We start from the raw sequence: 24,711 nt of genomic DNA on the forward strand, positions 1-24,711 counted from the left end.
GTTTTTTACCTCTGGATTTATTTTAGTCTTCTCTCATTTTCTGGTTACTCTTGTTAAATGTTTTTGGATTTTTGTTCATCTCTTCAAAAATCCAAATTATCATTGATCTTTTGTATTTTTATTTTCTCGGATTTACTTCTTTGACTTTTGTAATTTTGTCCTATTAACTTTGGAATTGCTTTTTTTTTTCAGTTACCTATGATACATCATTAGGGGTGTTTTTTTTTTTTTATGTAACTGCTTATTGCTGTAAACTTCTTAGTACTGCTTTTGCTTCATGCCATACATTTTGTTGTATCCTATAGATTTGTTGTGTTTCTATTTTTGTTTGTTTCAAGGAATTTTAATATTTCCTTTTGATTTCTTTGATTCACTCCCCAAATGACTGCAATGGGCAGAGCTGAGCCTATCTGAAGTCAGGAGCCAGGAGCTCCTCTGGGTCTCACATGTGGATGCAGGGGCCCAAGGACTTGATCCATCCTCTGCTGCTTTCCCAGGTGCATTAGCAGGGAGCTAGATAGGAAGTGGAGCAGCTGGGACTCGAACTGGTGTCCATATGGGATGCCAATGCTGCAGGACAGGGCTTTAACCCATTGCACCACAGCACTGGCCTGCCCCATATATTTTTATAATTCCTAAAGTTAATTTTGCTGTTCATTTCTAGTTTTTATTCCATTGTGGTCAGAAAAGACAAATGTTATGATTTTGATTATTTTTTTTTCTTGAGACTTGTTTTGTGCCATAGTGTATGGTTTATTCTTGAGATCTTAATATGTTGATGAAAGGAATGTGTACTCTACAGCTGTTGGATGAAATGTTTTATAAATGTCATTAGGTTCACTTAGTTTATTGTACAGTTTAATTATTCTGAAAGGCAGGAAGAGACAAAGAGAGCGCTCTCCTATCTTCTAATTCATTTCCTAAGTGCCCACAGTAGCTGAGCTGGGCCAGGTCCAAGCTGGGATCCAGGAAGCTAATCTGGTCTCTTATTTGGGTACAGGGATCCAACTACTTGAGCCATCACCTGTTGCCTCCCAAGGTACGCAATATCAGGAAGCTGGAGTCAGGGGTGTATGTAGTACTCAGCCCCAGGCACTCTGCTATAGGATGCTGGTGTCCCAAGAACGTCTCAACTATTGCACCAAATGCTTGCCCCTGTGATATAGTTTAACTATGATATTTCTTTGCTGATTTTTCTTTTGGTCTGGATGATCTTTCTACTGATGGAAACGGTGTTTATGTCCCCCACTATTGTTGTGTTGAGGCTTATCTCTCCCTTTATATCTGATGTTTGCTTTATGAAATTTGGCACTGTAGCCTTGCAAAAACACTTAAAGTCATCTTTTTGATGAATTGATCCTTTGATCATTACATAATGACTTTCTTTGTCTCTTTACAGTTTTTGTCTTAAAGTCATATTGTCTGATGAGTACAGTTATTCCTGCTCATTTCTGGTTCCATTTGCAGGGGATATCTTTTTCCATCCTTTCACTTTCAGCCGGTGTCTTTCTTTATTGGGGATTTAAGTTTCTTGTAGGCAGTATATCCCTGAACTTTTTTTGTATTTTTTTTAAGATTTTATCTATTTATTTGAGAGACAGTTACAGTCAGAGAGAGGGAGAGACAAAGAGAAAGATCTTCCATCTGTTGGTTCACTCTCCAAATGGCTGCAATGACCAGAGCTCGGCCGATATGAAGCCAGATGCCTGGAGCTTCTTTCGGGTCCAAGTGCTTGGGCCATCTTCTAATTTTCCAGGCCCTACCAGAGAGCTGGATCGGAAGAGAAGCAGCTGGGACACAAACTAATGCCCATGTAGGATGCTGGTGCTGAAGGCAGAGGCGTAGCCTACTGTGCCACAGTACTGGCCCTTGGACTTTTTTTTTTTTAACCCATTCAGCCGTGTGTATCTTTTATTTAGAGAAGTTAGTTCATTTAAATTTAAAGTTATTTTTTGGTAAGTTATGAATTAGTCCTTTTTTAAAAATTTCTTTTTATTTTGAATATTCTTTGTTTTTTTTCTAGTATTTTTAAACTTTTATACAGTTTTTATGGTGATAATTATCTTTCTTTTGCTTTTCTCTGTAGCACTTCCTTAAGCATTTTTTGTAAGGCAATCTGGTGGTGATGAAGTCTGTTTTTCTCATCTTAGTAAATATTTCTTGTTCATTTGTGAAAGAGCTTTTCCAAGTATAGTGTTCTTAATTGACAGTTGTTTTTTTTCTTCAGAACTTGTAATATATCACTTTCCCTCTTGGCTTGTAAGGTTTCTTTTGAGGAATCTGCTGTTGGTCTCGTGGGAACTCCCTTAAGTGTGACTTGAAGCTGTTCTCTTGCAGATTGTAGAATTCTCTCTCCATAGTATATATATTTTTTATTTTCTTTTCTTTTTTCTTTTTTTTTCTTTTTTTTTTTTTTTTTTTTTGACAGGCAGAGTAGACAGTGAGAGAGAGAGACAGAGAAAAAGGTCTTCCTTTGCCGTTGGTTCACCCTCCAATGGCCACCGTGGCCGGCGCACCGTGCTGATCTGATGGCAGGAGCCAGGTACTTCTCCTGGTCTCCCATGGGGTGCAGGGCCCAAGCACTTGGGCCATCCTCCACTGCACTCCCTGGCCACAGCAGAGAGCTGGCCTGGAAGAGGGGCAACTGGGACAGAATCCGGCGCCCCGACCAGGACTAGAACCCGGTGTGCTGGCGCCGCTAGGTGGAGGATTAGCCTATTGAGCCATGGTGTCTTTGATGAATCAAAGTTACTACCTTTAAATAATAGTAATAGTCTGATTTATTAGTGTTTTCCTCTGTGGTTATTTATTGGAATTCTGTAAAATATCTTTGCTTATCCCAGGGTCTTGAAGATATTCTGCTTATCTGTATTAACTTTTTTAAAAAATTAATATTTAAAAATTTTTTTGAAATTTATTTTTAAGGAATACAAATTTCATAGGTACAACTTTAGGAATATAGTTATTCTTCTCACCATATCAGCCCTCCCACCCACACTCCCAACCCTTCTCTTCCTTCTTCTCTGCTTGCCAGTACCATTCTCCATTAAGATTGATTTTCAATTAACTTTGTACACAGAAGACCAACTCTATGTTAAGTAGATTTCAACAATTTGTGTGTGCACTTGTGCGTGCACACACACACACACAAACCTGGGAAACTGGTTTTACAATTAATTCTCAATACAACTCATTGAGGACAAAGGTCCTGCATGGGGAGTTAGTGCACAGTGACTCCTGTTGTTAATTTAACAATTAACACTCTTATGTATGACGTTAGTGACCACCCGAGGCTCTTGAAATGAGCTGTCTGGGCTATGGAAGCCTTTTGAGTCCACAAACTCCGTCAGTATTTGGACAAGGCCATAAGCAAAGTGGAAGTTCTGTCCTTCCTTTAGATAAAAGTACATCCTTCTTTGATGGCGACTTCTTTTCACTGGGATCTCTCTCACAGAGATCCTTCATGTAGAACATTTTTTGCCACAGTGTCTTGGCTTTCCATGCTTGAAATGCTCTCATGGGCTTTTCAGCCAGACCAGGAAGCCTTAAGGGCTGATTCTGAGGTCAGAGTGTTATTTAAAGTGATTGTCATTCTATGAGTCTGTTGTGTGGACTGCTTCCCATGTTGGACATCCTCTCCTTTTTAATTCTATTACCAGGCACTTGATCCTGCCTATATGTTCACTTTAACAGTTAATATGATCACTTCAACAATTAAGATGGCATTTTTACCACCAAGTTTAATGGGATTTGGAGTCCCTTGACAAATTTTTAACTGTATCCTTAGAAGTAAGTCTGTAGGAATGTATGCAGAACTATATATATTAATAGTTAAAAACATCCTCCTCCCTCCCTTATTCCCACTCTTATGTTTTACTGATATCTATTTTCAATTGACTTTATATATGTAAGATTAACTCTATGTTAAATAAAGAGTTCAAATAGGATGCAGAAAAAAAACCCAAAGCCAGGAGCCAGGTGCTTCCTCCTGGTCTCCCATGCGGGTGCAGGGGCCAAGCACTTGGGCCATCCTCCGCTGCCTTCCAGGCCACAGCAGAGAGCTGGACTGGAAGAGGAGTAACTGGGACTAGGACCTGGCGCCCATATGGATGGTGGCACCGCAGGCGGAAGATTAACCAAGTGAGCCATGGTGCTGCCCCCCCCCCCCAGGGTTTTTATAGTCCCCAGGCAAACAAGTATTACGTTGTCTGCATTCCTTCTTTCCCCTGGCCCTGCTGGACCAAGGATGGCCCACCTTATTGATTGCCCCCACCTGGTCCTGGCAGACCAAGGACTGCCCAGTGTCAGGTTTCAGCACAGAGAAGCATCCTGGGCCTAGCCACTTCCTTTGTCTTGTGAGAAGCCTGTCGTGGTGTGGCTCTGGCCTCTCACAATATGGGATGCAGACGCCGCAAGCAGAGAACTAACTTAGTGTGCCACAGCACGTGCCCCCATTTATTTTCAATTGAAAAGTTGATACAAAACTGTCTAGCTTGTACTTTCTGGAAATAGCATTCTTCCATGTCAATTCTAAATTATCTTCTTTTATATACTGATGTAATTTTGTTACTAGCTATACCAGAGTACCTCAAAAGGCTCATGGAAAATCAGACTAAAAAATAAATTTATTTTGGTGCAAACAATTCTTGAAATCTGTGCTTGCAAGGGTTCTTCAGAATCTTCATGGAAATTGCACAGATTTCATACATACTACTTTACTAATTTTTGATGTAGGAGTTTATACAAGAAATAGGAACTTCCGGCTGTATAAGTCATCAAAACTAGGAAAGCATGTGGCTTTGGAGATTGCTGAAGATAACAAATTCTTTCCTAAACAATCAAAAACGATTCCTGAAGAAAACCAGTATTTCCTCTCTTCTTTTGTATGCAATGTCAGGTATGTAGGCAAAAATTAAACTGTTGTATACTCCTGATTATTCAGTCATGAATGCTATTGCATATTGCTAAAAAGTGAATTGTGTAAATTCATCCTATCTCAAGAAAATGACTCTCCATTCTTAAAATACTCTTTTCTGAGATTTTTAGCCACTTAGTTTCCTCTCTGTATCATTTTTTTTTTTTTTTTTTTGACAGAGTGGACGGTGAGAGAGAGAGACAGAGAGAAAGGTCTTCCTTTGCCGTTGGCTCACCCTCCAATGGCCGCCGTGGCCGAGGCATTATGACCGGCACACCACGCTGATCGATGGCAGGAGCCAGGTGCTTCTCCTGGTCTCCTATGGGGTGCAGGGTCCCAGTACTTGGGCCATCCTCTACTGCACTCCCTGGCCACCACAGAGAGCTGGCCTGGAAGAGAGGCAACCGGGACAGAATCCGGCAGCCTGACCGGGACTAGCACCTGGTGTGCCAGCGCCGCAAGGCAGAGGATTAGCCTAGTGAGCCGCGGCGCCGGCTCCTCTTTGCATCTTTTAAATGATTATATCACGTATTTTTCAGTTTTTCTAAAATGAATATCACTTTTATAAAGAATGAAAACAACTACCTGAGCTGGACCGGAAGAGAATCAGCTGAGACGTGAACCTGGCCCATGTGGGATGCTGGTGCTGCAGGTGGAGGCTTAGCCTGCTACGCCACAGCGCTGGCCCCACTTCCTTTATTTTTTAAAGTGGACATAATACCACCTATTTTCAGAATTTTTAGTAGAATTAAATATGTTAAAACCGTTCACATAAAATACTTAAAACAGTGCCCAGCACATGTTAGCATCTCAGGAGATGTCAGTTGGCACTAGTGGTGGATCTGAGAGTCTAGGAGTTGTATCAAAATTGTGTATCTCCTGCTGTGTTCCAATATCGATCCTACAGACAATGGAGGGCTCTTCCGTCGAATAGGATTACCTCAGGGCCCACGCTGTGGTACAGCTGGTAAAGTTGCTGACTACAGTGCTGGCATCCCAATGGGTGCCAGTTCAAGTCCCAGCTGCTCCACTTCAGATCCAGCTCCCTGTTCATGTGCCTGGGAAAGCAGGGAATGATGGCCCAAGTCCTTGGGCCCTGCACCCACATGGAAGACCTGGATGAAGCTCCTGTCTCCTGGCTTCAGCCGGGTCCACCCCTGGCTGTTGTGGCTCCTTGGGGAATATACCAACAGATGGAAGACCACTCTCTGTATCTCTCCCTTTCTCTATAATTCTCACTTTCAAAGAAATAGATTTTTTTTCTGGTGCTGTGGTACAGCGGGTTAAAGCCCTGGCCTGAAGCGCCGGCATCCCATATGGACGCCGGTTCTAGTCCCTGCTGCTCCTCTTCTGATCCAGCTCTCTGCTGTGGCCCACGATAGCCGTGAAGATGGCCCAAGTCCTTGGGCCCCTGCACCCACGTGGGAGACCCAGAAGAAGCTCCTGGCTCCTGGCTTTGGATCAGCACAGCTCCAGCCATTGCGGCCACCTGAGGAGTGAACCAGTAGATGGAAGACCTCTCTCTCTCTGTCTCTACCTCTCCGTCTTTCAAATAAATAAAAATAAATCTTTAAAAAAATGTAGGATTACAGGAGCCGGAGCTGTGGCATAGCGGGTAAAGCTGCCACCTGCAGTGCTGGCATCCCATATGGGCACCGGTTCAAATCTCGGCTGCTCCACTTCCAATCCAGCTGTCTGCCATGGCCTGGGAAAGCAGCAGAAGATGGCCCAAGTGCTTGGGCCCCTGAACCCGTTGGTAGACCTGGAAGAAACTTCTGGCTCCTGGCTTCAGATCGGCTCAGCTCCAGCTGTTGCAGCCAATTGGGAAGTGAACCAGCAGATGGAAGACCTCTTTCTCTCTCTCTCTGCCTCTCCTCCTCTCCCTGTGTAATTGACTTTCAAATAAATAAATAAATCTTTAAAAAAAATAAAAATTATCTTACTTTTCTTTTGTGTGTCTAAGTATATACCAGATATTTTTATTTCAAGGAGCCAAGGCTAAATTTTTTGATTACAAATGTGCCTTTTCTTTGAGTAAATTTTAATCCGTTTTTCCCTTTAATCTTTTTTTCTTCATATTTTGCTTATTCACGGTTTTTTCTTTTTTATTCACGGGTTTATAACAAATTTCAAAGGCTCCATGTGTTTGGGGAATAGTACGGTAGTTCATTCCCCAAATGCCCACAACATGCAGGGTTGGGCCAGGCTGAAGTTGGGAGCCAGGAACTCAGTCTGGGTTTCTCATGTGGGTGGCAGGGACCTAAATAGTTGAACTATCACTGTTGCCTCCCAGGTGCAGGTTAGCAGGAAGCTGGAATCAGAAGCAGGGCTGAGATTCAACCCAGGCTCCTGGATTTGTGATGCAAATGTCATAAGTGGCATCTTAACTCTCAGGCCAGACTTCCCCCTGAGAAAACTGCTGAACAGTGATCATCCTACTCTTTTAAACTGACAAATTTCTTATTGTTTTAACTGACAAATCATACTTTTTTTTAGATGAATAGAATTGGTGTTTTTGTGGAGAAATGTGGCTTAGTTACAGATCTATTTGGAATTTAGTTTTCTTTCTATATATCCCTGCTTGTTTAATTCTAATATAATTTTTAATTATTTTCTTCAGATTCTCAGATACTTTACGAATTCTAACATGTGACACACCTCAGAATAAAAGAAAGCGAATGAAGCACTTTAATAGTACCAGCCCTTCAGGTAATTTTAAAAGTAATTTTCTATCAGAATTTAATGATTAAAAACTCACTTTGCCTTAAAAGGTCATACAACGTAAGTATTCATCTCTGCTGATTACTGGAGATTACTTTGAGGTTGCTATTCAAAGTGAAAAATGGTTTTAAAGATTATTATTAAAGTATTTACTAGTTTTCATTGTATGGAATTTTTCAAAACAGTATAAGGTGATTAGATTTTTTGATAAACACATGAAAATAAAGTAAAAATTCTCTTTACGCTTTTGTCCGCAGTCCAAGAGGGGGACCCTGCAGTAGTTTGCTACTTGGTCCTGCAGAGCTCCCCCTGTATTTTCAGTACAGGGAGATCTTCCTCATGCTTGTAGTGACTGCACAGTTTTTGTAGAACGGCTCTATCAGGATTCACCCATGCTCGTCCTGAAGAAGTGCGGATTTTCTCTTAAGATTCCTTACATAAACCCTCCAGTAAATATTTTTATTAATATGTTTCAGTATATTGCTTTATTATAAGTAGGGAAAAACAATTAAAGGTACAACAAAATTGGATTGGTGACATACCAATATTCTGTAGCCATTAAATTTAAATTTATAAAGCCTATATAATATGTAAAATACCCATTTATGATAAGATACAAAAGGCACTAAAATTTCATATGGTATGACCACAAGTTAGTGTAACTTTTTTTGGTAGATTTAACAGTTTATTATGGTTTTGGTCATTGAAAACAACCCATTCAACCATGTGCCACCTGCTTGGTGCAGTAGGAGTCAGGTCGTTGCTTGAAACTCTGATAGCCCACGTTGGAATGCCTGGTTTGGGTTCCTGCTACTCCACTCCCGATCCTGCTTCCTGCCAGTAAGCGTCCTCAGAGGCAGCCAGTAACGGCTCCAGTACTTGAGTCCCAGGTGGGAAACCCAGGTGAGTTCTGGGCTCCTGCCTTCAGCCGGGCTCAGACCTGAGGCATCTGGGGAGTGAACCAGGGAATAGAGGATCTCTCTGTCTGTCTCAGTGCCTTTCAAATAAAGTGGAAATAAATAAAAATCCTTAAGAGTGGTATGCAAAAAGTCTGCAAAATAATCTGTACTTTAAACATGTTTAAATGGTTATCTGAAATTTGGGCTTGTTCAGTAGCTTTGTTATTACGTCACAGCAGCCAATGATCGTTTGCTTCAGTTGGAATATGCCTCCTAAATCCAGCTTCATTGCAGATTCCAGCTTCCCTGTAACTTATGTCATTTGCCCTAGAAAACTTTTCTTTAGGGTTAAAATGGCTGTGTGAAGGGCATCTTCAAGTTTTCTTGAAAAGATATAATGACAGAACCGGCACTGTGGCTCGTCTGGTTAATGCCCTGGCCAGGAACACAGGCATCCTATATGGGTGCCGGTTCGAGTCCCGGCTGCTCCTTTTCTGATCCAGCTCTCTGCTATGGCCTGGGAAAGCAGTAGAAGATGGCCCAGGTCCTTGGGTCCCTGCACCCTTGTGGGAGACTCGAAGGAAGCTCCTGGCTCCTGGCTCCTGGCTTCGGATCCGCCCAGCTCCAGCCGTTGTGGCCAACTGGGGGAGTGAACCAGTGGATGGAAGACCTCTCTCTCTCTCTGCCTCTCCTCTCTGTGTAATTCTGACTTTCAAATAAACAAACAAATCTTTTAAAAAAAAAAAAGGCCGGTGCCATGACTCACTAAGCTAATCCTCCGCCTGCGGCGCCAGTACCCCGTGTTCTAGTCCCGGTTGTGGCACCAGGTTCTGTCCCGGTTGCTCCTCTTCCAATCCAGCTCTCTGCTGTGGCCCGGGAGTACAGTGGAGGATGGCCCAGGTGCTTGGGCCCTGCACCCGCAAGGGAGACCAGGAGGAAGTACCCCGCTCCGGCTTCAGATCAGCGCAGCGCGCTGGCCGTAGCAGCCATTAGGGGGTGAACCAACGGAAGAAAGACCTTTCTCTCTGTTTCTCTGTCTCTCACTAACTCTGCCTGTCTCAAAAAAAAAAAAAAAAAGATATAATGGAAATCTGAAAGTTTTCCCATGCGCTTGGTTCTTTCCCATTGTTGTGGCTTTCCAGGCAAAGTAAGCTCCAGATGGTTCTGACTAAAATAAATACGGCTGCCTTTCATCCCAACCAAAATTAAGAAACTCCAGATAGACAGTACCCGACTGTGACTAAGTCTTGCATCCCAGAGCTCCTGTACCATTTGAGCTGTGGGAGTGGTTTCTTGGAAGCATTCGCAGCTTTTTAGAATTTTATCAGTTTTTATTTATTTGAAAGATTTTCCATCCATTGGTTCACTCCCCAAATGCTTGCGGCAGTTTGGGGTGGGCAGGCTGAAGTGAGAAGCCTGGAACTCCATCCGGGTCTCCCACATGGTTGGTAGGGACTCTGATTCCTTGACCATCATCTGCTGCTCTCTGGTCTGAGCATTAGCAGGACGCTGGAATCAGGAGTGTGGCAAGGACTTGAATGCAAGTGTTGTATGGGAGGTGAGCATCCCAGGCAGCACTTAACTGGTGCACCAAATGCCCATATGGTTTGCACCTGTAGTTCGCACTGAAGGAGCTCCTGCACCTACTGCAGCCAGAGCACATTCAGTGTGGACAAGTTGACCTGCCAGGCCGAAGGTGGCCAGTGAAGAGCTGCAGCCTGCTCCTCACATCCCTACACGTGGGAACTGCCTGGGTGACATTTTCTTACACATTTGTTTCCCCTGGTTGTTTAACATGTATTTCTTGACATTGATCTGGAACTCACTTCTCTCATTTTTACATTAATATATTTTCTTTATTTTTTTAAAGATTTATTTGAAAGGCAGAGTTAGAGAGGCAAAAACAGGGAGAGGGCCTTCAATTAGAGAGAGAGAGAGAGAGAGAGAGAGAGAGAATGAGTCTTTAATCTGCTGGTTCATTGCCCAGATGTCGCAATGGCTGGAGCTGTGCCGATCGAAGCCAGGAACTTCTTCCAGTCTCTCACAAGGGTATAGGGGCCCAATGATTTGGACCATCCTTCTACTGCTTTTCTAAGCCATAGCAGAGAGCTGGATCAGAAGTGGAGCAGCCAGGACTTGAACCAGTGCCCATATAGGAAGCTGGCACTGCAGGCTGCGGCTTTACCACTATGCCACAATGCCAGCCCCCACATTAATATATTTTCTAAAATCTCTCCACTTATTTTCATAAGGGAAATATAGACTTCATTTTAAGAAAACTATTTGTCTTCAAAACTTAAATAGGGGGGCCATTGCTGTGTCATAGTGGGTATAGCTGCCACCTATAGAGCTGGCATCCCTTATGGGTGCCGGCTCGAGTCTTGGCTGCTCCACTTCCAATCCAGCTCTCTGCTATGGCCTAGGAAAGCAGTGGAAGATGGCTCCAGTCCTTGGGCCTCTGAACCCACGTGGGAGATCAAGAAGCTCTTGGCTCCTGGCTTTAGATCGGCCCAGCTCGTCATTGTGGCCACTTGGGGAGTGAACAAGTGGACGGAAGACCCCTCTGTGTCTCTGCCTCTCTGTAACTCTGCCTTTCAAGTAAAATACATCTTAAAAAAAATAAAAAAACTTAAATAGAATTTTATTTAATTTTGTTTATTTAAAAGGCAGAGCAACAGAGAGGTGGGTGGTGGGTGGGATAAGGGAGAGACAAAATGATCTTGTTTTCATTGGTTCACCCGCACAAATGGCTACAACAGTCAAGTCTGGGGCAGGCTAAAGCCAGGGGCTAGGACATCCTGGTGTCCCAAATAGGTGCTTAGGCCATATTCTGCATAGGCACGTTAGCAGGAAGCTGGATTGCAGGCAAAGCAGCCCGGACTCACATCAGCACTCTGATACAGGATTCCAGTGTTGACAGTAGCAGCTTAGCCCACTGCACTACAACATTAACCCCTCCATGAAGTTTTAAATGCATCATTCTACATTACAATAGAGTTTTAGGTACAAATATAATTGAACTGTTAGTGCCCCCTAAAGACCACAGGGAACACACCCATAGCAAGCAAGTTGAGTCAGTTAGTCCTGGAAACAGTGGGAGGCTGCTTTGTAGGAAGGTTGGGCTTGTTCCGAGTTGGGTGTTGTCAGGGACAGTTCTGGGTAGCTCTGTAGCTGTTATCTAGAATGCAGGCGGGCTAGAGGGAAACTGAAGCTATGGTGGTACGGCCACAGCAGTTGGCCAGAGTAGGGGGGCAGTTGGTGATTTTTGTGGTTTGCAAAATGCTCATGTTCTGACTGTTCAGACATGATTACAGAGTGCTCTCGTTTTAGTCGTGAGTCCTCATGACCACAGAGTGGCCTTATCAATGTTATCTACTTCCCTGTAGGATAAAAGAACCTATGAGCTAACTGCGAATTGCCAAACCACCCCCCCCCCGCCCAAAAAAACACCCACCCAAACTGGAAGGGTTGCAAAACCCGTAACTGTTCTAAACAGCAACTTAAAATTTAAGTTCTCAACTTTCAGATGTTACAATTTTTAAATAATTCTTCTCTGTTGCAGTAGGAACCATCGAAGGTTTTCAGTGTTCACCCTACCCTGAAGTCGATCAGTTTGTTCTTTCCTTGGTGACTAAAAATGACATTAAAGGAGGTACAACTCATCTTATTTTTTATTAACTGTTATAGGATAGAGTCATGATATCTTTAGAAACATTCTTTATATTTTAGGAATTAGGCGTTGGAGCTACTTTTTCCCAGAACAGTTGTTGGTTTATGATATTTTCAAATATCGCTGGTGTGAGAACATTGGAAGAGCCCACAAGAGTAATAACATCATGTAAGTAATCTTGTTTATTAATGCTGAGATGTATTCTGAATGTTTATAACTTTTTTTTTTAAAGATTGTTTTTAAATTTATTTGAGAGGCAGAGTTAGAGAGATGGAGAGACAGAGGTCTTCCATCCACTGGTTCACTCCCCAAAAGGCTGCAATGGCAGGAACAGAGGTGATGAGGAGCCTGGAGCCAGAAGCTTCTTCTGAGTCTCGTACATAGAAGCAGGGGTCCACTGCTTTCCCAGGCCATAAGCAGAGAGCTGGATCGGAAGAGAAGTAGCCAGGACACAAACTGGTGCCCATTTGGGATGCTGATGCTGCAGGTGGAAGCTTAGCCTACTAAGCCACAGCACTGGCCCCATGTTTACAACTTTGAAATAAAGCTGACAATATAAAAATGTAACAAGTTAAACTAATTAGATTATTACATTTGTTGGGGTTTATAATATTCAGAGATCTTATTACATTGCTTCTAACATACGGCAGCTTTATTTGTCCTTTGATAAAATGACATAGTCTATAATCTTGAAGACTGAAGTAGATTAAGGACTAAAAAGCAAGCAGCAGGCAGGGAGTGGATGTGATGAAAAGGGTGTTCTAGATACCTGTGGAAGTGATTGAAACTGGGCCGATTACGGCAAGACGACAACTCCTCAGTGCTACAGAGCTGGAGGTTAAGGCTGTGTTAACTGCATATAGATAAATCACACATTACTGAGCTATTGGATGCTTGTTAGAAATGCCAGGCCCTGTTTTAGGTAATTTTTTAAAATGCTCCTGGCAAAACAAGAGGAAGTAAAAAGATGAAGTAAAACTAGAAATATAATTTAAAATAATAAAGGGATATAGTCAGAAGGGGGATAAAACAGAAATCTAGTTACAACATGGGAAATGTTATTTCATATTTAATGTCAAAGCTGATACTCTTACATAGCACATGTGCTAGAAGGGGGAGATGATCCAAGTGTGTGTTGGAAAATGTGTGGCATGATTCAGTGCTATGGTTGATATTCTTAAATTAAAAACAATCTTGAAAAGCTCTATTCTTGGGCCACTGTTGTGGCCTAGCACAGTAAGCTGCAGCTTGCAGTGCTGCTGTTCCATGCCAGAGCACCAGTTCAAGTCCTGGCTGCTCTCCTGTCCGTCTAAAGCGCCTGGGAAAGCAGCAGATGGCCCAAGAGCTTGGGTCTGTCACCCGTGAGGGAGATCTGGGTGGAGTTCCAGGCTCCTGGCTTTGGCAGTTTGTAGCCACACTGGGAAAGAGCCAGTGTGGAGAGAAATCTCTGTTGCTTCCATGTGTGTTTCCCTCCCTCCCTCCCTCCCTTTAAAAATAAATAAATCTTAAAAGAGAATTATATGCTCAATACACCAAGCTGTCACCAAAAAAGATCCCCACAGTCCTATAACCCAGTGAAAACTACAGTTAGCACTGATGCATCTTTCTAGTCTTCTGTGCGTGGACATTTACAAAAAAAAAAATTATATCCAATTATTTTTAGCTGTGAAATATTACATGTAATAGTATGTATATGTGTAAGTAATATGCGCCTCTTAAAGACCAATGCTCAAATTCCATTTTGTGCAATTTGATGGACACAGGGAGAGAGCTGTTCTATCTTTCGGGGAGATCTTCTGTCAGTGTGTGCATTTTCCTCCTGAAGTCCATTTTGTGTGATATTTTAGGCAACTGGTTTTGTTTGTTGTGTATCTTGTTTTTACTTTTTAGTTGAAGATTTAGTCATGTTTCTTCTAGACAGCATTGAGTTGGATTTATTTTTCTATACAGCTTAGGTCTTAATACTTTTCTTTTTTTAAACAAAGGATTCTGGTTGATCTGAAAAATGAAGTTTGGTATCAAAAATGTCATGATCCTATATGTAAAGCAGAAAACTTCAAAACTGACTGTGAGTTATTAATTTTTACATTTACCATAAAGTAAAAGTTAATGTTTACATAAAAACAGTTTTACTATCTTTCTGATTCAGGTTTGCCATTACCTGCTGAAGTGTGTCTTTTGTTTCTTTTCAAAGAGGTAAGTGCAGTTTTGTATCATTGTCATTACTAAGTCTTGGTATTATAGTATAAATGAACCAGGAGCACTGTCCACTAAGCTTTTTTTTTTTTTTTTTGACAGGCAGAGTTAGGGAGAGAGAGAGAAAGGTCTTTCTTCTGTTGGTTCACCCCCCAAATGGCTGCCATGACCAGCACGCTGCGCCGTGCCAAAGCCAGGTGCTTCCTCCCAGTCTCCCATGCGGGTGCAGGGGCTCAAGCACCTGGGCCATCCTCCACTGCCTTCCCAGGCCACAGCAGAGAGCTGGAAGAGGAGCAGCCAGGACTAGAACCCAGGGTGCCAGCACCACAGGCGGAGGATTAGCCTAGTGAGCCGTGGCACCCGCCTCCACTAAGCTTTTTAAGCACAATGTTTGTAACACATTGTTTTCACTTGAAGATCCATCTTGGTGATTTTCCTACCTCAGTATATATTTAATGACACATACCTCACTCTTTACTGCATAAGACTTAGTACACTTTAACCAGTCCTAGACATTAAAGAGGTTTCTGGTTGTATAAACCAAAATACCCTTCTTTATTTCTGGCACAGTGCTTGCAGCAGACATATCAGAGTGCCCAGTTCTTGTCTGCCTCCTCTGCTTCCTGCAGCCCACATGGGAGATCTGGATTGCATTCCAGGTTCTTGGCCTAGCCCTGGCTGTTATGGTTATTTGGGGGGAATGAACTAGTAGATGTGGGATCTTTGTGACTCTGCCTTTCAAATAAAAAAATTGCATATACCCTTTGCTGCCATTTTTTCCCCCAAAGATTTATTTGAAAGTCAGAGTTACACAGAGAGAGGTCTTCCATCTGCTGGTTCACTCCCCAACTGGCTACAACAGCCAGAACTGCGCCAATACGAAGCCAGGAGCTTCTTCTGGGTCTCCCACGAGGGTGCAGGGGCCCAAGTACTTGGGCCATCTTCCACTGCTTTCCCAGGCCACAGCAGAGAGCTGGATCTCAAACTGGTGTCCATAGGGGATACTGGCACTGCAGGTAGCAGCTTCACCCACTATGCCAGCAGTTTTAATCGTGGTTTGACAATCCAATAATACCACCAAAATTTCTTTCAAAGATCTTTATTTGCCCAAATAATTTAAAATCTTCCTCATAATATTACAACATTTTTATCTGGGCTCATATTTTTAAAACCAGTAAGTATACATAATACTCTGTGGGGCCTTTCCTTTTTAAGGTATATTTGAGAGACTGAAGTCTTCCCTCCACTCCCCAAATGGCTGCAACAGCTGCTTCTGGGTCTCCCACGTGGTGCAGGGCCCAGCTGGGACTTGAACCAGTGCCCCTACAGGATGCTGGTGCCCCAGACAGAGGCTCCACACCTAATTTAAGGAAATTTAACATCACTATTATCTCATGTAAGCCTTAGTGATTAGTCCTTGGCAGTTTGTCTTTAACAGGTACACAGGCCACTTGAACAGTTAAGTCTGTCCTTGCTGTAGCACCTGCTGGGGATGCTGAAACATCTGTGCCACAGAACTGCAGGCAGTTTCAAATGGGGAGTCTAAGGAGTATCTGAGCCAACTCCAGAAACAGTTAATATTCTCATTCCTATCGAACTGGTCTTAAGATCTTAATATGTGGTGATTTCATTATATATTCAGTCTATGTAGAATTACAACTAGATTTTTTTTTTTTAAAGGAAGAAGAATTTACAACAGACGAAACTAGGAACAATGAAACCACGAGCCCTCATAAACCGTCCCCTGGTGCATCCTCTGACCCTGGCTGGGACAATGGCATGGATGATGCTTGCTTTTTAGAAGCCACTGAAGATGCTGAATTAGCAGAGGCTGCAGAGAGCAGTCTTCTGAGTCACAGTAGTGGAGTGGATGAGATTCCTGATGACCTCATTATGGAAGTATTACAAGAGTAGCCAACTGTGGACATCACATAAGCAGCCTGTAATCTGCGAGATTTGTAACAAAAAATTATATTCAGTCTGTCAAATGTTACTTGGAAAATAATGTAAGTAAATCAATTTTATTGCAAATTAACTGTAGTATTTAGTCTATGTTCATTGTCTTAATTTTACAGGTTAAAACATACATGTTTGGGGCTGATTCAGATAGGGTTTCAACATTTTTAAATTACTCAAGACATTATCCTAAAAGGATCATGGCCTCTAAAACTATTAATCAGTACTAAATCCTGGGGACTGGACCCTACTTGTTTTCAGAGGCCGCAGGGGACTAAGTTGGCACATTTCAGTACGGCTGTCTCCTCAGTCCTGGTCAAGGAGATTCTCTAATTGGTGGTTGATATTTTGCAAATGATTTTCAGCTCCCAAAAAGGTTCTTGCTTTAAATAACAGAGCTGGAAGGCTGGATGAATCATACTGTTGAAAGAAAATAATTCAGATTAGCTAATATCAAAAACTGTTACAATCCTATCTTTACATAGTTCAATCTGAAACCAATGGAAAAGATCTAACTTGTCAACTCCTCTTCCTTTCACTTTTACAATTGGTTTTAATTCATTTCCTTAGGATAGAATTCGTAGAACGTTGCAAAGGAGTGGCTCTGTACATCTGAGTGCCTGGGGCAGGTCAAGACTTGGTTTGAGCAAGTCTGTCTGATCTCATGTCTATTTTAAAACACACAACAAAAAACATTAGGCAGGTTTACTTTTACTGGAAGAACCAAAGGATGAGAACACCCAGCTTATAATAGCTCATAAGGGAAAAAAAGCTCTAAATCCACTCTAAGAAAACTTTAATCATGGAACTGATCCTTCCAATAAGACAAAATTACTATGCAAGTCGAACAAAATCAACTCATGAGTTTAAACTAGTAAGCCAACCCAAAATTGATTAAATTCCTCTTTAGTTTTCTGACTACTACCTAGAAAACAGTGGATTTTTTTCCTGGCATACAATTTACCATATGTTGAGAGAATTCAAGAGCCTAATTAAGACACTAAGCACCTGCTCTCAGGGAGTGGAGGGAGGAGAACTTGCTTGGTGCTACAGGTTTAGTTTAGGAAAAGAGGTGAGGCTGAGAACACAGCTGGGAGTGATATGGTCTAAAGGTACAGTCGCTGAATTTGTTTTAATGAAAGTGGTTGCTATTTTTCTAAATTTAATAACCAAGTCCACTTAAGCTTTAGACTAGTTAGGTACTTTGGGCTCAGGAAAACTGCATCAGTGTCAAAATTTAAAGCTGAATTTAGAAAACAAATCTGGTAACATTTTATGTAAAATTATACTAGGTGGACAACTTAAAGTGTATATTAAAAAGTCCAGAAATGGGGGCCACTGCTGTGGCCTAACAACATCCCATATGAGCACCAGTTCATGTCCCGGCTGCTCCCTGCTGACGGCCTGGGAAAAGCAGTGGGAGACCCACGTGAAGGTCCTGGCCCAGCACTGGCTGTTGCAGCCGTCTGGGGGCGTGAACCACTAGAGGGAAGATCTGTCTCTCCTCTACCTGTGACTTTCAAATAAAAAATTTTGTAGTTACTTTTTTTTATTAATCCAATAATATTGCTTTTTCTTGCCATTTATAGATAATGGCTTTTTAGATACATGTACCAAGAACATGAGCTAGACATAAAAAATGTGGTTGTGCAAAGCCTACTCTTCCCTTACTGAACTCAGTGAGCCCGGGTTTTCCTGTACTGCTGCAGCTCCCCTCCTGAGGCAGAGTCGAAAGTAAAAAAAAACTCCAAGTTACCGTTTCCTTTGTGTCTGGTTCTTTCTCTTGAAGATCTGAGTACTCGTGATAGAGCTGTTTTAAATTAGATAGGAAATCTGCTGCCGTCCTCAGGGATGACTTTCTCTCCTTAAGTTCGTCGTATTTTGTTTGTAGCTGTATCAGCTGGGGCTCTAACCTAGAGCGAAAAGAAGTACACCGGGTGAAGGATGGAACACCAGGGTGGTGGCTGCTCCGTCTACCTTCAGCTCTGACAGCAGGAATGCATGAAAGGCTCCGGGTTTCAATTTGAAATGTAGGAGAAAGGCAGCTTTCAGCCTCGCAGATGAGCCGCTGGGGCCAGCTGCGTCAGCTCTCAGAGAGAACTTGGATCTTATAGACAAAGGGAATAGAAAAGGAGTTTTATTTTGTTAAATAAAAAAATGCTAACTAAACTCTTGTCTACTATGATGTCACAACATAAGTCCTGTAAGCTGTCCTTTACAGTGGACAAGTGCAGCGTTTTGTTAGACTCACTACTGAGCTGGGAGAATTGGGGTCTGACAGCGAATCCTAGCTTCCCCACTTCTGTGGGGTTTGACTGTTGGTATGTTACCTCTCCGTGCCTAGTTTTCCCAACGTAAAGTTAAAACAATAATATACCTCTCCAGTAGAAAAGGAACTAAAGAAGTGTGTTTTTAAAATATGTAATGAAGCCTTATCACCAGAGATAATAACCTCCCTCACTGATGACAGGGACGATCAATGGGTGAAATCAGGAAAGCGCCCCGCACCCAGGGGACTGCTAGATGTAGGCTGTCGTATTACCTTGGCTGTTCTTAGCTGTAGCCTGGGCCAGCACCTGTCTGTAGTCTAAATTTGGAAACCAAAGGACTAGACAACCAATTTCTCCCTCTTCAACTCCTGCGACAGTACTTTGTGCTTCACTGTCTTTTCTCCCGGCCTTTCTCAGCTGTCGTACACCTTCAGAGCAGACAGCCTCCCTGGTACTGCTTTACTATCACACTCCCAGCTCACGCAACACGTACAGAAGAGCAGGAAGAAACACTTGCAGGCTGCTCTGGGCTCCAGTCTTTGCAACCAGACCCCGGCTGGCCAGTTCTGGGAATGTGGATTCACATGAGTGCCACCCACGGTGTTTGTGTTTCACCAACACAAACTGCCAACATTTATACAGCACTTAACCATGTGCCATCCCCATGAAGCACTTCTCACAACACCCGATGGTCTGTTAGATAGCATTACGCCTTTATACTAAAGAGGGAACGGAGTTATTAACAGGTTAAGTGACTTGGCTAAAGTTGCACGGGCAGTGAGGGGCCGAGCCTGGATTCAAAGCCAGGCAGTCTAACTTCATTAATTTATGCATGAATTTAAGTGGGGTGCCTCTCAGGCCACAGCTGAGAGAAGTCGGGACATCAGTGGCAAATCCTCCCTTGCTAATGGGGTCTACAGTGACGTAGCATAACCTGCCCTCACTGAGCATCCAAATTCAAAGATAACCTGGAGTTTTCGTATGGCACAGCAGCAAGTATTAACGCCTCCCGATGACGTAGCACACTTGGGTTCCTTGAGGTATGTTCTGTCACAGGACTGTTGCTATCTTACCGAAGCAGTTCATCCTGGACTTCAACCAAACGCTGCCTTTTCTTCTTGATATCTGCAATCACCTAAGTAAGAGTAATTTCTTTGTTAATTTTGTGATGTGTACCGCCAGGAAAAGAGGGAACCTTGGAATAGTGTGGGTGGGGGATCTACTTCAGGATGATCTGGAGAAGGTGAGGGGCTAGATCCTCAGTAGATCCCATGAGCTAGACAGATGTGATCTTGCAGGACAATGTTGTGATCTGTTTTGTATTTTTTTTTTTTTTGACAGGCAGAGTGGACAGTGAGAGAGAGAGAGACAGAGAGAAAGGTCTTCCTTTGCTGTTGGTTCACCCTCCAATGGCCGCTGCAGCCGGCACACCGCACTGATCCGATGGTAGGAGCCAGGTGCTTCTCCTGGTCTCCCATGGGGTGCAGGGCCCAAGGGCTTGGGCCATCCTCCACTGCACTCCCTGACCACAGCAGAGAGCTGGCCTGGAAGAGGGGCAACCGGGACAGAATCCAGCATGCCGGTGCCGCAAGGCGGAGGACTAGCCTAGTGAGCCGTGGCGCCAGCCTCTGTTTTGTATTTTTAAAACTATTTCAATAAGTTTTCTTATCTCAGAGGTCTCATTAGTCACTACCTAAAACTCTGCTGTTGGACATCCATAAACAATGTAGAAATGACCAAAATGAGATTACAGTTGAAAGAAAAAAAGATGTGTAATTGCCAGAAGACAAATGTATATTTCTCAAGGTCATTTCTGTTACCAATGCAGAGGAACAGTGACTTTGCACTCCTGGATTCGTGGAAGTTTGGTGGTGGAACCTCTGAGGTCATTCGGTCCATTCATTCACAAACAAGCAAAGGGGAATCCCGTGTTCACTGGCTTGTTTCCCACTGCTGCCTACTGAGGGGGCAGAGCCAGGACTACAGGTGAGGTCTTAGGACTCCTAATCTGGTGTTCTTCCTGGGCTGCCCTTTTGCCTTAGACAGTGCTCTAAAAGGTTTTGCTTTTTGACACTCACAAAAGCAATAAATGTACATTACTCAACATGTACCCATATAAGGGACCATTTTGGACGTTGATAGCCATTTTTAGACCAACTGAGACATCTTTCAAAAAGATTTAATAGCACTTCCTTGAACATCAACCAAATAAGAGTCTAAAAAGATAAAAATTCTTACACAAAATTCTAAAGGCAGCAAACCCCAAAGTCAGGTCCTAACCACCTGTGTTAGTATCGTGTAGTCACATCACCCTAATTGCTGACGTCACTTACTTTAGCGTTCTTCCTTTTCAGGTTTTTCAACATCTGGGCTTCTTTAAGCTGTATGAAACGAAAGATAATTCCTGTGCATTTCCCAAGATTAATCATTTTGACATAGGTTACATTTAATTTAAAAATAGCATGTAAAATATGAGTAGTGCTAATGACTTTATTACCATATTGCCAGAAAATGCAAGCTTTTCTATGCTAACAGCATACTGCCTCAGGATAAGCTGAAAAACCTTAGGCCAAGAAATTTGTCAGTGAGCTTACCATTTTGATGAGTTCTTCTTTAATATTACAATGAAATTTATTGATGGCTTCTTTACAAATTTTAGATTCTATTCTTTCTCTGTAGAGGAGTTAAAAAGAGGGATCAAATTAGGTATCATGAAGGATTTTGAAATGTGTTTCTCCGGCTTAGCATATGTAATATACCATGCACAACTTGGCATGTACCATTTAAAAAAATTTAAGATGTAATATTCAGCCTGTGGTACTTTCTCAGACAATCTAGGAAACATGTCTCAGCAAAGAAAATGACCAGAAGTGCCCTTCACCAACGGATGGGCAAGCCAGAGAGTGGTTGTGCCCAAGCTCACACTGTTAAGCAACCCTGCGGTTAGAACCACATCTGACGGCTCACCCCAGTGACCCAGGGACCCTCTTCAAATCACCTTAGCTGGACTACCTCCTTCCTCTTAGAACCATTAACTTAACGACTTTGGGGTTTAACATGCTGCATGAGTTTAGAGGCAAATCATACTCAAACCAGAACACGTGAGCTCCTATATTCAATTTATTTAATTTCTTCTCCAATTTTTACTATTAGTCTCCTGCTTACTTTGGGTTTCCTTTGCTTCTGTACCTGGATTGCTAAGATGAGTTAGATGACTGATGCACTGCTTTCCTGGCATCCCATATTTTTCACTTTAGTTCAAACACATTTAGTTTTCTGTTAAGATTTCTTCTTTGACATACATGTTCTTTATAAGTATGTTGTGGCCGGCGCCGCGGCTCACTAGGCTAATCCTCAGCCTGCGGCGCCAGCACACTGGGTTCTAGTCCCGGTCAGAGCGCTGGATTCTGTCCTGGTTGCCCCTCTTCCAGGCCAGCTCTCTGCTGTGGCCCGGGAGTGCAGTGGAGGATGGCCCAAGTGCTTGGGCCCTGCACCCCGTGGGAGACCAGGAGAAGCACCTGGCTCCTGCCATCGGATCAGCACGCTGCGCCGGCCGCAGTGGCCATTGGAGGGTGAACCAACGGCAAAGGAAGACCTTTCTGTCTACTCTGTCAAAAAAAAAAAAAAAAAAAAAAGTATGTTGTTTAATTGCCAAGTATTTAAAAATTTTTTTCCAGCTATCTGTCTGCAACCAGACACTGTAAGATTTCTATTATTTTACATTTCTTAGGGTTGTGTTTTTTTATGGCCTAGATTGTGATCTGTCTTGACAAATATTCCTTGTGATCTTGAGAAGAATGTGTATTCTGTGTTGCTGAAGTAGCCTGCAGTCTATAGCTATCCATAATAGGTTGAACACCCCTCATCTAAAAACCCAGCATCCAAAACGCTCTGAAATCCAAAATGCTGAGTGCCAACATTACACTCAGTTTTGGATTCTTGGATTAAAGACACTCAACCAATTAAGTGTGCAGGTATTCCAAAATCTGAAAAGCTCAGAAATCAAACATTTTCAGTCCCAAACACTTCAGATAAAGGACACTCAGCTTGTACAGTGTTTCTTATCTCTGGCATTTGTTTTACTGTTTGAATTTAGAACTCTTGGGAGCAGGGGTTTGATGCAGTGGTGAAGCCATTGCTTGGGCGGCCCATAGCCCACATCAGCGTGCCTGGTTTGAGTTCCAGCTCTGCTTCGAATCTAGCTCCCTGCTGACGTGCACCCCTGGAGGCGGCAGGTGGTGGCTCAGTGTTGGGTCCCTGCCAGCCATGTGGGGGACCCGGACTGACTTCCTGGCTCCTGGATTTGGCCTGGCCCAGCCTCGGCTATTGTAGGCATTTGGGGAGTGAACCACAGTAGATGGAAGAAATCAGTATCTCTCTTCTACCCCTTCCCTCTCCCTTTCAAATAAAATGAAAAAAAAAATTAAACAATAATTTGTATCTCTCTGCTGTATCACTCATTTTCTCCAAAGATACAAATGGTCATGAAGCACCTGAAAAGACACGCAACACTAACACGAGGGGAATGCAGACAGGTCTACATGGCACTCTACTCACTGGGATGACTACTGTAAACACCACCAGAACACGGGTGTTGGCAGGAATGCGGAGAAAGAGACACAAATAACTGGAAGGACATTCCATGCTTATTGACTAGAAAACTTAATACACAGATTCGCTGCACCTCCTATCAAAAGTCCAGTGACATCTTTTGCAGCACTAGAAAAAAATCCTAAAATTCATGTGACTATCAAAAGACTCCAGAAAGCCAAAACAATCTTAAGAAAGCTGCAGGCCTCATACTTTCTGATTTAGAAACATATTACAAAGCTACAGTAGTCAAAACAGGATGGCACTGGAATACAGACAGAAACACAGACCAATAAGACTGCATAGCAAATCCAGAAACAAACTTTCACGTACACTGGGGGCTTCTGATCATCAGTGTGGTGCCAGCACTACATAATGGGGAAGGCAGGCTCTTCAGCAAGGGGTGTTAGAAAATCTGCAGGTCCACCTGTAAAATAAGTGAAGCTGGCCCTTACCTTACACTATGCATACTTCAAAATGCACTCAGAATGCATTAAAGACTAAAACAGTAACATCCTAAGGGGAAAAAATAGGGATTGCATGTCACATCAACACACAGATAACAAAAGCAAGAACAGACAAATGGAGCTGCATCCGTTTAAAGCTTCTATTTGCCTTAAAAAGGAAATTCTGAAAACATGGCCACCACGTGGATTAACCCTGAGGACATATGCGTGAAATAAGCTAATTACAAAGGGACGCATATGAGGGGTCTTCAGAAGGTTTGTGGAAAATGGATTTTAGGGCAAAACTATGCATGGGTTTCAAAATTTTGTGCACCAAATAACTATCTTTTAATTCCATTTTGTTTTTAAGTACCCTCAAATGTATGATCCCACTTATGAGTTACACAGAGTAGTCAAGTCTGCAGAACAAAGTAGAAGAGTGCTTGCTAGGGGCTGGTGAGAAGGGGATAGTTTAATGGACACAGGTTTGGGCTTGACCAGATGAACAGTGTCTAGAGCGGGGTCCACAACAGTGACAATCTACTTCACACTGCCGACCTGTGCACTTACAAATGCTTAAGATGGCAAGTTTTATGACATCCTGTTATCACAGGTACAAATTATACATCCTATCTTGTGAAGAAGAATTTCTAATTTAATATAGATACCAAATTTTCAGATGTGAAAAAAAATTTTTTGGCCAGCACTATGACTCAATAGGCTAATCCTCCACCTGTGGCGCTGGCACACTGGGTTCTAGTCCCGGTCGGGGCACTGGATTCTGTCCCGGTTGCCCCTCTTCCAGGCCAGCTCTGTGCTGTGGCCAGGGAGTGCAGTGGAGGATGGCCCAAGTGCTTGGGCCCTGCACCCACATGGGAGACCAGGGGAAGCACCTGGCTCCTACCATCGGATCAGCGCGGTGCGCCGGCCACAGCAGCCATTTGGGGATGAACCAACAGAAAAGGAAGACCTTTCTCTCTCTATCTCTGTCCACTCTGCCTGTCAAAAAAAAAAATTTTTTTTTAATAAGAAAAACGGGCCAGGCCTC

General features: G+C 42.9%; 2 protein-coding genes across 40 annotated transcripts in view; one reads left to right on the top strand and one right to left on the bottom strand.

Annotated features, from left to right (window-relative positions):
* LOC149127805 (DNA-directed primase/polymerase protein-like) overlaps positions 1-16,436 on the top strand; it is a 44,733-nt gene extending 28,297 nt beyond the window's left edge. For 10 of the 32 annotated variants that reach the window (XM_089325654.1, XM_089325659.1, XM_089325658.1 and 7 more), the window contains 7 exons: positions 4,735-4,897; positions 7,536-7,624; positions 12,098-12,187; positions 12,265-12,373; positions 14,191-14,273; positions 14,355-14,401; positions 16,082-16,436. In XM_089325654.1, the coding sequence (XP_089181780.1) occupies positions 4,735-4,897; positions 7,536-7,624; positions 12,098-12,187; positions 12,265-12,373; positions 14,191-14,273; positions 14,355-14,401; positions 16,082-16,315 (815 nt within the window). In that variant the 3' untranslated portion in view covers positions 16,316-16,436. The other 22 variants (XM_089325664.1, XM_089325675.1, XM_089325665.1 and 19 more) reach the window with 21 other exon arrangements.
* LOC149127806 (centromere protein U-like) overlaps positions 15,485-24,711 on the bottom strand; it is a 35,120-nt gene continuing 25,893 nt past the window's right edge. For 2 of the 8 annotated variants that reach the window (XM_089325679.1, XM_089325678.1), the window contains exons 9-13: positions 21,222-21,300; positions 20,961-21,008; positions 19,701-19,762; positions 18,114-18,270; positions 15,485-16,777 (exon numbers count right to left, since the gene is read on the bottom strand). In XM_089325679.1, coding sequence (XP_089181805.1) covers positions 16,664-16,777; positions 18,114-18,270; positions 19,701-19,762; positions 20,961-21,008; positions 21,222-21,300 — 460 coding nt within the window. In that variant the 3' untranslated portion in view covers positions 15,485-16,663. Of the gene's footprint in view, positions 16,778-18,113; positions 18,271-19,595; positions 19,763-20,960; positions 21,009-21,221; positions 21,301-23,595; positions 23,645-24,711 lie in introns of those variants that run through there. The other 6 variants (XR_016229035.1, XR_016229033.1, XR_016229034.1 and 3 more) reach the window with 5 other exon arrangements.

The sequence above is a fragment of the Oryctolagus cuniculus genome, chromosome 2, assembly GCF_051225735.1.
Source record: "Oryctolagus cuniculus isolate XC-2025 breed Fujian yellow rabbit chromosome 2, ASM5122573v1, whole genome shotgun sequence".
In the NCBI taxonomy this organism is placed as follows: Eukaryota; Metazoa; Chordata; class Mammalia; order Lagomorpha; family Leporidae; genus Oryctolagus; species Oryctolagus cuniculus.